This window comes from Carassius gibelio, chromosome B4 (assembly GCF_023724105.1).
Source record: "Carassius gibelio isolate Cgi1373 ecotype wild population from Czech Republic chromosome B4, carGib1.2-hapl.c, whole genome shotgun sequence".
In the NCBI taxonomy this organism is placed as follows: Eukaryota; Metazoa; Chordata; class Actinopteri; order Cypriniformes; family Cyprinidae; genus Carassius; species Carassius gibelio.
In genome coordinates, this window is record NC_068399.1 from 13,438,277 (window position 1) to 13,453,676 (window position 15,400).

The 15,400-nt window shown below is 37.3% G+C and overlaps 1 protein-coding gene across 1 annotated transcript in view; it reads right to left on the minus strand.

The window, feature by feature from the left end:
- LOC127956968 (thyrotropin-releasing hormone-degrading ectoenzyme) overlaps positions 1–15,400 on the minus strand; it is a 128,844-nt gene that overhangs the window by 75,487 nt on the left and 37,957 nt on the right. The window contains exon 4 of the mRNA XM_052555299.1: positions 9,800–9,954. Within this exon, the coding sequence (XP_052411259.1) occupies positions 9,800–9,954 (155 nt within the window). The remainder of the gene's footprint in view (positions 1–9,799; positions 9,955–15,400) is intronic.

Below are 15,400 nucleotides of genomic sequence, written 5' to 3' on the forward strand. Positions count from 1 at the left end.
ACATTTTAAAGGAATAGTTCACCCAAAAATGAAAATTACTCACCATCATGCTGTTGCAATACCGTAAGACCTTCATTCTTTTTCAGAACACAAATTAAGATCTTTGTTCTCTGGCCCTCCCATAGGACCCTATTTTAACAATCTAAGTGCATGGTCTAAAGTGCATGGCGCAGGTGAACTCAGGGCATGTCAGAATCCACTTTTGCTATTTTAACGAAGGGAAAACGGTTGCCGCACTCAGACACATGGTCTAAACGAGTTGTCCATATTCTCTCAATGAGTAATGTTTGTCTTATTGATGTATATATGTTTAGGGTGGACTTTCATGCTTACTTTTTCCCCTAAAAATCATACGTTTCCTTATGAATCACATTATACAAATCTATTCACCTTATTTTCCATGGCAACAACGGCGCCGCCATTGCGCTCGTTTTGTCATCTTACTTCCGGCTGAGGGACCGGACGTAACGTACCTATAGTGGCTAGATAACAAAACGCAAATATATCAAGTATTATATGCTCAGTTAGGGGCTGCATAACAATTGTATTAAAAAAACAATTGCACCAACGATGTAGCGAACACATTGTGAAGCGGTCGGAGTGTTGTGGTGCACTTTACAATTTACACCCACCACCTAAAGAAGAGAAGCACCTGAGGAAATGGATGAAGGCGCTAAATTTGAAGCGCCCACCCAAGCGCTCTTATGTGTGTTCGTACCATTTCATGGACGGGAAGGCGACTGACGAACACTTTTACCCCGAGAAATGGCTCGACTACGATGTTCCGTTAAAGAGGTCACGCCGGGGGATGAAAAGGTTGTCAGATTCGGGTAAGCTAACCTTAAATAGCTATGTGTTTGCTCGCCTAACGTTAGATTTATGAAGTCCGTTCTCTGAATACATATAAGATCAGTAACAAGCAGTTAACGAATACAACGAATTTTCCATGATTACCATTGTCCACCTATTTATTTAATATTTACGGTAGTACAAGATATTATAGTACATTACAATAGCTCACATTATTCCTGCTACAGAGATTGCAGGTGATAGCAGGCCAGTTAGCCACATTTCTCATTCAGATACTGACCTATGTTTGAACTACAGTTAAGAGTGTGTATATTGTTTTCTTTCTAATGCATCTCTCTCTCTCTCACATACACACACACACACACACACACACAGTTCTAAGTTCGGGTCCCATCATATATTAATACTCATGATATATTGTTAAGTACTAATGTAAAAATGTTTAATTATTTCCACAGATGTATTGATGACCGCCAGTGATGCAGTGGACAGCTGTGAGGGTGATCAGATCCACATGCCCCTGATCTTGCTGAAAGTCACCAGAAGTTACCTGCTGTAATAGATATTTTTATGAACCTTTACAATGTCACCAAAAGTTACCTGCTGTAATAAGTTATTTTTATGAACCTTTACAGTGTCACCTGACATTACCTGCTGTAAATATTTATTTATCTTCATTTGATCTTTTTTTTTTTAATCTTTTTAATCTCTGATTTGAAGGAATAAGTCATGTCAAGTTTGCAAGTTAATTCCATCTTGGTTTATTACATATGGAAATTAAATGTTGAAATTTTATAGGATGGTCAGTAGGAGGTGTCTCTTGCTTCCTGAAAACAAAAAACACTGATCAACAAATCACAAATGATTTTATACAACTTATATTAAATTATCCATGTATTAAAAAACAAATCACAGTCTGTCTCTTGTTTAACACAACTGATTAAAAACAACTTATTTCATATAGTTAGTCTTCACCCACATCCTCTACATCCCATCCCAATTACCTAATATCCTATCCTTAACCTAATTATACTCATTCCTGCTTATTTACAAAGCTGCAACTATCTTGTTGAAAGCAGCAGGTAGCCTGTCTGAAACCCATCTGACACGAGGAAGCATACACTTAAAATAAAAGGTTTGTAGTCTAGCTACAGTCTTGGCACAGAATTGCTCATTGTCTGGCACATGTAACTTGCTGTGATGGAACCCAGATGAGCAGCTTACAGGTCCTCAGCCCTGTACAGAACATGGCAAACTTAAAATACATTTCAAAGATTCTAGAGTTGTCATATTTCAGAATCATTCATTATTATTATTACACTTGACGTTTACCTACATTATTCATTGATTAGACTTAATGTACACCTACCAAATCTTACCTTTACCTTACCTTTTGCATATACACTGCAGAATTAAGAGGCAAGTTGATTTTCTGATCATATTTTTTGGTAAAATTTACCAATTCCAAACCACACCAATCTTAACTTTTAATTTTGCATTTTATCTTTTATAAGTTATATATAATCTTGTTTTGGCTTGTTTTATTTGTAAAAGAAAATCTGCCTAATAATTATGCATACCTGGATAAAAGGCGTTTTTCACTTCCAAGTTCCAGCCTCCTCCTTTTCTAACGTGTAATTCATAAACGTTCACTTACCTTACTCCACTGTACATTTAAGTTATTAGACAAAATACTTAGTCTGATGATGGTCATCAAACACGTTAATATACTTTTTAAACATTTATAACTTCGTGTATGTTAACATCACACACACACACACACACAAAACTAAACAGCACCATGCTGAGAGGTTTAGACTGCTCGACTGGCTGGTGGTTGCACGTTCAATTTTAAAAAGACGAAAAAACCCTTGCTGAGTAACAGTTCACGACCCACTGTCTCACTATGTAAATACTGGTAAGCTTCGTTACATTTTTTTTTACATATAATTTTCCCTTGCTGCTCCATCAACTCCTTCTGACAGGGCAGTTAAATATATAGGTTAACTCTGGACACTTCTTCATATCGTCTAACATTACCCACGTTAACAGCGACGATGGATGGGACAATTTGAGACCATTTGATCGTCGTAAGACGTTTTCATCGTGCTACCAATTTATAACATAACGTTATTTGTCATTTCGCCACAGTTATAGCTAGCTATAAACAATCTTACAACTGGGTCATTCTACAGAAATGTCCATTTTTCTGTCCCTAGCCTTTACAGAAATATATACTTGAAAAACACTTTAGGTTTACAATTTTTTTATATTTAAAAATGAAACAATATGTAATTTGAACAATTACACTTTCTTGAGCCATCAATGTGGCAATATTTGATTTTTATTAATTAATTAGAATTCCAAGCACCACAGAAGTGCTCGTCCCCACAGTCATGTACAGAGGGAAAATGCTTTATTTTGAGGTCAAAAACAGTGTTTTCTTCCATTTAAAATACAACCATGTGTCCATAACTATAAAATATATGATGTAAATTACATTAAAAAACAAAATGCTAAATAAATATTATAAAATATATAAAGAAAGTAGTGGTCCCCTGGAGTTGTGTCACTGGTGTTACCGTTTAACAAAAAAGCTCTTATTGTGAAATAACAATCACGCTGATGACATCGCTCGACTTTCTTCTTCCAATTTTCTGGAGATCTATGAAGAGAAGCCCATGGTAAGTCCACTGTCTCTTTTCAATTATCAGAAATCTTCTCATTTATCTCATGATTTCATATGAAGCTTTTAGTTGAAGTCACTGGTATGACCTCTTTTATTGTTTGGGCATTGTAATAAACTAGAATACAAATGGATTAAACTACTTAATTTAGTGAGTACACCATGATTGACAACATGTGGTTTGATACCTTGCAGCAGCCATTTTGTAAAATGCAGTTTTCATGAAAATTGTCACTGGTGTTACTGTCACTGGTGTCACCTTCCTTATGGGTAACACCAGTGAAGATCAGTAACACCAGTGTCTCCCTTTTATAGATAAACTTTGTTCAAAGCTATTCATTTAGTTATTTTGCATAAAATAGCACTAAAATTGTGATTCTAACTTTTCTTTGTCATTGTTAATCCTCCTTTGGTCATGTATTTCTAAATTGAGGGTATGGCTAAACTGAGCACAGCTGAGAAACAGCGACTATACAGAAAGCGTAGGGATGCTGATCCTGAACACAGAGCAGAGTATTTGCAGAAAAGGAAACAGAGCTATGTCCGTGACATTGTCACACAAAAAAGAAAGAGAGTAAGTAATTTGAGTGAAAGGGAGAAGAGATATGAGCGAAAGGCATGGAGGGCCCGTCAGCAAAGATGCAGGCAAAGAGTCAGAGCAGAAGCATTGACCACCCCCCCCCCCCCATCATCACCCAGCATTTCAAGGTACAAACTGAACTGTTACAAATACAGAAATAAATGGTGAAAGAGATATAAAAATGCATAGCATTCAGTACCTCCACATACACACTCACACTCACTCACAAACACACTCTCTCTCTCTCTCTCTCACACACACACACACACACACACACACACTCTCACACACACACTCATACTCACTCTCTCTCACACACACACACACACACGTTTGTTTTTGTGTAAAGTGTGTTCATCCCATAGGCTTAATGGTTTTTATACTGTAGAAACTGTATATTCTATGGCCCTTCACCAACCCTACACCTAACCCTAACCCTCACAGGAAACTTTGTGCATTTTTCATTTCTCAAAAAATCTCATTCTGTATGATTTATATGCATTTTGAAAAATAGGGACAAGGGTTATGTCCTCATAAGTCACCCTCTCCTTGTAATACCTGTGTCATACCCATGTCATTATACAGAGTTGTGTCCTGATATGATACAGAAACAAGAGCACTCTCTCTCGCTCACTCTCACACACACACACTCTCTCTATCTCTCACACACACACTCAAGCTAGGGTTAAATGAGTGAGAACTTTTTTTTCAAGAAAATATTTTGCTTTACAGACAACTACAACAAGGGAGGAGACAACGTAGGAGAGATGCACAAAGGAAACAAAGGGAAATAAAGAAACTGAAAGACAAGATCATCGGTTAGAAACAAAGATATGAAATGGTGAAGAAAAGAAGTTAAAATGTTAAGTTAAAATGTTGTCTATGATATTTTTCTAACTCTGATTTCAGTTCTTATGAAATGAGTAATTTGTATATGTTATGTATGTCACTGGTGATTTGTTGTGTCACTGGTGTTACTGTTTTTTTTCTTTCACATTAAATAAAATCTGTCATATGTGGCATAATGATCATTTTAAATTCATTGAATTCTGCTGCACTTAAGAGTTAAGCTTTAAATGATTGTATTATTGCTTGTTTAAAACCTTTTTTTCAAATATTTTCATTGTTATAGCAAATACATGGTTGTGCAATTGAACTAATATCATTCAGTCACACTTTTAACAAACCTGATTAAAATAAATAAAACATAATCACCGTATTACTTAGATCATCATTAATTTTCTGTACCTCTGACTGCATGTGCTGAAAAAAAAATTAAAAAAATATTTCATAAACACCTTTAATATCGCTAAAGAAGTAAGGTAACACCAGTGACAAAAAAATGGTGTATGCGGTCTTTAAATACATGCACACAAAAAATAAAAAATCATTAAGCTGTAATTTATGTGTACTCATAAAGTCAAAGGGTAATCTAATAATGTGGTCTAAGTTTAAATGTTAGAAAAAGAAATCAATTTTAAGAGATCTTGCCATACCAAATGTGGACGTTTCTGTAGAATGACCCAACTACTAAACTAGTAACCGGACGTGCCGTATCGGTTTAGCGGAAGTCGGATGACAAAATGCGGAAATGCTGTTTTTATTAAAATAGTAAAAGATACAGTACAAAACGTATAAATAAACAAAGCAAATTGTAGTCAAAAGACTATATAGTTTAATAGTACTAACAGTATAATAGTACTTCAAACTTATCTATAGGCTAAATGTAATAACTGACAATATATTTTCTGAAGCACAAACACTAGATTTCAGCTTTACAGTGTGCTTTACACGTACATAAATGTGAATTCAGTGGGATCATTAATGTAATGCAGGACAGTATTGGACATTTTTATTTAGTTTTCTGCCTGTAATCAGCATCACTAGTCAATATTATAGTTTTAGCCACCACTGCTGCTTCTTTTCAATTATTTCTCATAATAAAACAGGGGTTTATATGCAGAGAACAGTCTGATGTGGGATACCCTCATGAATTTCAGCTCTAAAAATATCATAAAAATAAAACTACCTGCCCGCTTGATCCCATCCCCACTCACCCCCTTTAGGCTATTTATTTTTCAGTTATGCCCACCCTCACTCACGATATCAACACCTCTCTTCACTTTGGTACATTTGCCGCAGCATTCAAGCAGGCTCGAGTAACCCCACTGCTTAAGAAACCCTCTCCAAATCCAGCACTTATAGAAAACTACAGACTGGTATCCCTTCTTCCATCATTGCAAAGACAATTGAGCGAGTAGTGTTCAACCAACTCTCTGTTTCTTGCACGGAACACCTCCTGGACAGCAACCAATCTGGCTGCAAAAGTGGCCACTCAAGCGACACTGCGCTGCTCTCGGTTACTGAAGCCCTGAGACAGGCAAGAGCGGCTTCCAAATCCTCAATACTAATATTGCTGGATCTGTCTTCTGTTTTGACACCATTTTCCACCAGATCCTCCTGTCCACCCTCATGAAGAAGGGCATCTCAGGAACCACACTGCAGTGGTTTAAGTCTTACCTCTCTCTTGGAAGGTTGATGTTTGTTATGACCTGCGTTTCTTGTATTTGCTGCTTTGTGTGTTTGAGTGTGTTCTTTCTCCTTCCTCTCTTGTTGTGTCTGATCTCTGATAGGATGATAGGATGTCCGCTGATGGGATGCACAATTGCCACTGGTGGTTGAGACGAGGTGTGGTCTTTATAAAGGGTGCCTCCGGCAATCAACGAGGAACTCATTGTTTGTTTGGACGCGGTTGGGTTGAGAGCTCCTGAATCCCTTCTCCGGCCAATGATAAAATATGTTACTTTCAAGTGTAGAGTAAAACCTGTTGATCAAGTTCATTCACTCTCAACATTGTGTTCTAGGACATGGAGTAAAGGGGTGTCCTGCCGATTTGTTTTGGCTTTCTTGTTTGAGTTCTGTTTTGCGTTTGGCAGTTAGGGAAGTTACATTTATTATTATTTTCTTATTCGATTCGGTTATTTATCCCTTCTTTCTTTTCTAGATTTGGTTTGTTTGTTATTTTGGCCTTTGGGACACCCTGGAGAGATGGTCTTTATTTCACTTATTTGTTTTATAATAAATCAAAATCACTTTTTCTGATCTACATCATTTATTTGTTTGATTATTGACTGGAGTGATTTGTACTTGGGATTCCATTACCACAAGAGTTTTTTTAACTACCCCTAGGCACGGGGCATAATACGTTTTCTAAGTCACGATTTCTTGCTACTGGGATTACTCAAGTCTCAGTGCTTAGACCACTGCTCTTCTCCATCTACAGTACATGTCATCTTTAGGATCTGTCATTCAGAATCATGGCTTATGCTGATGACACTCAACTCTACTTGTCATTGCAACCAGATGATCTCATGGTAGCTGTTCACATTGCCTGTCTGACAAACATTTCTGGAAGGCTGAAGGTTCATCACCTTAAACTCAACCTTGATAAGACAGAACTGCTCGTGGTCTCAGCGACCCACCTCTTTATCACAAGTTCTCTATACAGCTGGGTTTGTCAACCATTACTCCTTCCAGGACAGCCAGGAACCTTGGAGTTCTGATGGATGATCAGTTAAGCTTCACAGACCATATTGCCACAACTGCTCAGTCCTGCAGGTTTGCCTTGCACAACATAACAGGGCAGACCAGACAACTCCTTGTCCAAGCTCTTATTCTTTCCAGACTGGACTATTGTAATGCTTTCTTGGCGGGCCTTCCTGCATGTACTACCAAGCCTCTTCAACTGATTCAGAAAGCAGCAGCCAGAGTGGTCTTCAATGAGCTCAAGAAAGCTCACATCACAATTCTCTTAATCAGCTTGCACTGACTCCAAATAGCCGCTCTCATCAAATTCAAGGTACTGATTCTTGCCTACAAAACAACCACTGGCGCTGCGCCAATATATCTAAACTCGCTAGTTCAGACCTACGCGCCCTCCAGAAGCTTGCCTTCCAATCATCCCAAAAAGGCACAAATTCACTCTCACCAGCCATTTTCTGGACTGCCCCCAACTGGTGGAACAGCCTCTCAATCTCAATCTGAGCAGTTGAGTCTTTAGCCATTTTCAATGTCAATGCCTTTTTTTGCCATCACCTGACCAATTAATACTAGCACTTACCTATTATTTTCGTTTTGGTCTAATATACTTAGATACACTTTAAAAATCCTTGCTATATGCACTGTACTAGACTAACTGAGACTTGTGACAGCACTTGTATATTCTTGCTCTCCCGTTGGTCTGTTTGCATCTACTTTGTAAGTCGCTTTGGATAAAAGTGTCTGCTAAATGGTGGAATGTAAATGTAAATATGATATTGTTGTTTCTGAAATAATATCATGATTTCATGCTCCCTGTAAGAGTGTTTTACTGTATAAGGTTCAGTGTGAGTTCAGGAAGAGCTGTATTATCTGTGCAGAGATGAGAGATGAGGGAATTGTCCCTTTTTTTCTTCTCCCTAAAAATAAGTCAAAAAGTGAAAACAAACAAAAAGGAAAAAGAAAAGAACTGCAGAGATGTTATTTTGTCCCGCTCATTGAGCTTTTATCAAAACAACAGCATCTAGAACACAATGCAAAGCTGCGATTCAGCAGCACATGACGAACACGATTCAAGAGATGAATCCAGAACAATACTGGAGAGTGCAGAACATCTCCAACACACTCATAAATAATCCACCATAACAAAAGACACTAAAACCAAAGGTTCTCAGCAACATAAGAGCTGCAAACAAAAGCCAGTGAAAAATCAGCATATGCAATGAATAATTGCCCATTTCCATTACAATTCATGAGGATGATGCATTTGTGGGCTTAAAGTCATTTACTGAACATCATTTCATTGCCAAAAGAAAAAAAGGAGCTTGTTTGATCTGAGTCTAATAGTCTGCAATGATGCAAATATACAAAAAAAAAGGTTATTTAACACAAGAAAGACAAGTGAAACACTGTAGAGATATAAAAACAGAGTAAGAAAAAAGAGGAATGAAGGATAGAAATCTTTACTTTCACACTCCCATTGGAAAAGCTCATTTTATATGAGCTGTGCATCCAATTCTCCAGATGTCCAATTACATCTCCTGCTGTTCTGCTCTTTTAACTTAACCACTGACCATCGTCACACTTTCTGTTACTCTCTGACTCCTGGAGATGTTCTCTTTCCGCTTTACTTTCAATGAATTCTGCACTGGCTTTTTTAGATGATGAAGACAGGTCTAAGATGTGCTAAATTTTATATAATTATGATTCTACAGCTGCCTTATTTTTCATAGAGGACACTAAACGGCATTGACGGGACATGCTGAGTCAAAACCGGAGAGCTTGGAAAGTGCATGATGGTTGAAAAGGAAATGCACCGTGTTTAAAAGAGGCATCTTCTGAATCATGGTCTGAATCACTGCTGGAACAGATATAGATAAGATGCCTCAAACTGAATGGGTAATTTTCAGGCCTGATTGAAGTCTTGCATCTTAAATGGAGGTTCAGTACTTCAATGGTCATGAAATGAACAACACAAGATGTCAGAAAAGTGACTCGAACTGATCCACTGATATAATTTGACTAAATTAGTCCATTATGTAGTCTCATTACACACAAGATATTGATACTGCCGCTATATGTAAAAAGTCCAGTCATCTTCAAACCAGGAAGATTAAATTTTAGAGACCATAAAACAACTACATAACAGCTCATATGCTCATGTTACTCCAGTAAATGTGTTTTACCTGATGGCAGATCTCATGTACCACCACCATGGTAAGCTCCATCTGATAGGAGAAGGAGGAGACGTCAGGATCCAACAAGATCTTCTGCTCCACAAACACACTCAGGCCCCAGTTCTCCATGGCTGCATATGGATGCTTCGGCACTGCCAGGAGATCTGCACACAGTGAGGAAGATCCAAGCTCAATGACAGGAAACCAGGACAGTGATACAATGCAACAAGAAGTAAGTGGAAACAAATATAACAAACAGACAGTGCTCAATCAGTTCAATCAAACCAAACACTTTCCAAGTATTGTGACACCACTGCATATGATCCAGCTTGTTCAATGTATATGATATTCTAAATAGGACTGGTAAACGATTACATTTTTTAAATTAATTAATTACATGATGTGGTGATGAGTCTTACATTTGCACTAGTGGGATATTGCACTTAACCTACTTCTCGTGTGATATTTGTTAACTATGCGATGTAAATATGAGACACAATCTCAAACGGGCATTTTGCCCCATATCTTGAATTTTAGGGACATTTTCTAGGATCCATCACGCAGTAAGTTGTTTCCCTGTCTCATCTCAGTCATCAATCAACTGAAATGGTAGATGATCCCATAGGTCCGGGACGGGGCAAGTGGATCAAATGCACTAATAATTTTAATGCGTTATTTTTCTCCATTATTAATTAATCTAATTAATGCGGTAAATTACCAGGCCTAGTTCTAAAACAAACAAACGTTCTTCTGTACTGCATAACTGTACATCATAGAACAAAAGCTCAAATCCCAGATATCATCTGATGTGGATTATCTTTTGATCAAATGTATTTATCGTCTAATTGCTATAATCAAAGATCATTGAATTTTAAACCCAAAACCAGACACAGCAAAGCAACAAGACACGCAGCTCCATAATCATATTTCCCGCCAAACATATTTAAAATAGCTCCTTTACTCAAGTCGGTGTATCAGTGACACTGCAGACGGCAAATCAGCTGTTTAAACGCCTCCAACTCCATCAGCCCATCTCAGGAACCATTCATATGCCAATGAGAACAGAAGCAGTTAAACCTCTGGCACTCTTGAAACCAGATCTTATAATCAGCCGCAGAGAAAGAGGAACTGTTGAAAGCTGTAACATTATTATCCGCCGGGCTGGTGTGTGTGTGTGTCTTATTTGCATGTTTCATGAATTGGGCGGAAAGCAGCTGCAGAGTTTTGGAAGGAAGCTCCAATCGTCATGGAGAATGATAAAGCTGCAGGGCTGCACGGTGAAAAAAAAAAATCTGCGTTAAAAGTCAGTAGCAGGCAGCCACTTCACTGATAATTCGAGCCCCCATTAGTATGGCACATTCACACATTATAAATATTTCACTTTTACGTAGAAATGATGGAGTGAAGAGCTCATTTAAGAGGCAAAGAACAATGAAAACAGCTGCGCAAAGGTGAACAACTGAAGATTAAATTTAATTGGCCATTTTTAACATTCTTTGTGGACTAGAGGCTTGATGCTCTTTTAAGTGGGCTTTTGTACCGATTCATATTGCAATAACATGACTGATGCTCTTGAAGAGAGAGACAAAAGTACTTGTATTTCAACTTAACCAACTTCATCACAAATTCCAAGATACAAAACCAGACAAAGACTAAATGCCTCAAAGCCCAGATGCAGATCAGTAGGTAAATATGATAATCTTTTAGTATACATCTAGGTACTTTAACTGCAGTCTAATTTTGAATAAGTAGGGGACTACATTTAAAAGGGAAACAAACAAACATATGTTAATTACTGCAACTATTAACTGTAATTAATCATTATAACCAGGCATATGACCTCCTAAAACACATACTGTAAACATAATCAGTATCACAGGAAAATGCATATTGTTTACCGAATATATAATGACATTCGGAAAAACACCACTATATCCTTGTGTGATATTGTATTCATACAACGGTTGTGTCAGGGTTTGGCAAGGAGGAACTCAAATGCAGACAGGAATCACAACACGAAGGGTTTATTTACAAAAAAGGGGAAAAACAAAACCCACGAGGGGGAAAACACTGACTAGGGAAAATACAAAATAACTGAACAGGACTGAGTTAACGAGATAAACAAAGACTCAAAGCACGGGAACACTAACTATAAACAAACACTCACGGTAATACAAAACACTTCTTCAGGAACAATCACAATCACAAATGTGGAACAATCTCAGACGTGGAACAATCACAAATGATGAACAATCACAGACGTGGGACAATCACAAATGATGAACAATCACACACGTGGAACAATCACAAATGATGAACAATGAACCGACGAAAGACAGAGCACACTGGGAGATCTAAATAGGGCAACTAATCAAGACACGACAGGTGGCACAGATAGGACAATCACGACAAGACTAGGATAACAAGGGGGGCGGGGCAAGGGAACGAGACAACACAAGCACATGGCCCAAAGACAAGGCCATGTGCTTGTACACAAAACACGGGTCTGCCATGATCCTGCCTCAAGACTAGGAAAAATCAAGGACACGAGGGCAGAATCATGACAGGTTGTAAAATAAAATTTAAAAAGTGTAATATTTAGAACCCATATTGTAGACACAATATTGACATGTTCTTTCTGTTTTTGCTATGTTAATGAAAATATTTCCAAACGAAACCACAGAAACGTTTTAAACGAATCATTTGAGTTAACGTTTCAATAGATCATTCATAATTGAATAAATGAATCAGCACTTTAAACAAATCAGTTGGTTGAATGATTCAATTACTCACTTGAATGCGACTAGTTCCTGAATGAATCAGTGTTTTAAACAATTTATTTGAGTGAATTATTCAATGACTCATTCATACTTAATTAGTTTCTGAATGTCTCACACTAACTGACACCTACAGACATAAATCCCACAAGAGTCTGAAAAGTCCTAACACTGATGGGATATAATGTATTGCGATGTCTCCCATCTAATCAAATTTGGAGACCAAAACTGTTACAAATATAGTGTGACCCTGGACCACAAAGCCAGAATTTAATTTACTGTTTTTTATGGAGATTTAATTAAACCTTTCCATTGATGTATTATTTGTTAAGATAGGACAATATTTGGCTGAATGACACTTACTTGTAAATCTGGGGCCCGTTCTTCGTACGTCGCTTATTACATCCAAGATCAAATGACACATCCAAGATGATATCATCGTGCTAATCATGATCCGGCTAATTGGGTTCTTCGAACACACCTGTTGTGTACGATTAGTATCGCTGGATTGAGTTATCGGAGATAATTGCGCGTTCATGTGTTGGCTTAAAAGGGGATATGTATCGATACTCGAAACCATGATCAGCAGTGCAGCGATTGGCTGGTGGCAAGACGGCAATGTAATGACGTCATATAATTTAAAACGACACCCGACGAAAAACTTGACAAATTTCTGGACTTTTATAAAGAAACAGCCAAGCAAACAAAACTACATAAATGTTATAATAGATACATGAAACAGATAATAGATACATGTTTTTATTTTATTAGAAATTTTTCATGATTCCCAATTATTTAGATTCGCAATTTATAATAGTTGTGCAGTCTTTACATTTTATTTCAATGTAGAAATGATCTATTAATTTCATTTCAAATTTGGACAGATTTGTTACGTGACAGCATTAATGAAAGTTTCTTAAGGGTCAATATCATGTTATCTGCATCTCCTGCGCTCCATCAAGCCACTCTTATAATAGCAGTCATCACTCAAAATAATGCATGACTCTATTATCTGTATAGCATGTGCGTAAGACTCTAATACAATTATGAAGTAATACTTTTATGACAAATAAATATTTCAGTGAGTAAAACTGGCTGTGTCTATAGTAGGCTGTTATCGACTATACAGCATTTTCATATTATTTTTAATGAATTTTTTTAATGATTATTATTTTAAATTATTGTTCCTGGATCAGTACGATACTCTTGTAATAAATTAGCGGTGGTAGTAGACATATTTTGAGTATCAGTTCTGGTTGAAAAGAAGCGATCTTTAAGCCCTATTCGGACGGGACTAGTTTTACAGGGGGTCGTTAGAGAAATCTGCGTTTCACAGACGTACTTGGTGATTTTAATCCCGTCCGAATCTGCCAAGTCTGTGTTTTTCTCACACAACCTCTGTGATAATTCCAGAGCAAATTACCTACCGTTTTTCAGCAAACTCAGTGATCCTCTGAGAAAACTAATCCCGTCCGAATGCGAATGTCTGTGATTGCCGGTGATATTTTATTTCACAACGCGTTTCCTTGTGTTTCTTGGCCAACGTGAATTACCGTAGATGCTCTTACCACGCGGATGTTTGATATATTTGCTTAGCGGCAAATAAATAATAATAAAAAAATATTACAAATAATAAAATCAAGAGAAAGATCGCTTAAACTGTTAATACCGGCTATTGTAATATCAGCATCAGGTAAGATTACTCACGTTCATTTATGTACTCAGTTACATAATGTTTTAATTACACATAAAAAAAAGGAAAACAAGTTAAACTAAAGGAACCACACATTAACATGGTTTTGCTATACTAGCCATTTAGTATTTATTGTGTAATAATACTAAGGCAGTCATTCTGAATGAATGCAATGCACGCATACAGAGCGCATGATCTCTGTGACACCCAGATGCACAAATCAGACCCTCCCAGAACTCTGTAATAAACACGGAGATACTAGTCCCGTCCGAATTGGTACATGAAAATCACAGACGTCAGGTGGTAAGAATCGAAACTCAAACGTAGTTTAGAAAACTAGTCCCGTCCGAATAGTGCTTAATCCTGTTTACATTAAATAAGCCTGCTCCCGAGCAGGTTTAAGCTAACGGACCTGTTGCTATGACATCAGCTCCGGGATGAGCTTCGAAGAACCAAACGATCCAAGACCACGCCAAATCGACAACAATCAAATCCAGCTAACTGAGTTAGCGACGTACGAAGAACAGGCCCCTGGAATCTGAGGATGCAAAAAAAAAAAATCTAAACACTGAGAAAATTGCCTTTAAAGTGGTCCAAATGTAGTCCAAAAGAAGTTTTGATATATTTAGAAAATGTACAAAATAGTTTTACTTAAAATCCTTAATGATCATTGGCATTAAAATAAAATCCATTATTTTGACCCTTACAATGTATTTTTGGATATTGCTACAAATATAAACTCTAGCGACTTAAGACTGCTTTCATGGTCCAGGGTCACAAATATGAATACAGTAATCATTTTGTTCAGTGGCATAAGTACCACAATACTACATACTATAATTGTATCCTAGTATATCCACAGTCCTTCTGGATATTTTCGATTGTCTTCTGCTGTAAACTAAGCCATTATAAGTCACAATACCTGTAGTTGGTATGTAAACCTCCACTCTTTTGGATTGAAAAGGTTCATTTTGACAGTGTTGTAACATTGTAGAAACCATGATGATGCAAAGTTAGAGAAATTCCATCTCTTCCTGTCATTCACTCGTACACATCTGCTATTAAAAGAGGCTGAAGGAATCTGCAAGGGGAAGATGAAGGGACAACACAGAGGGGGTGTGTAGACCAGGGCACGGTGAA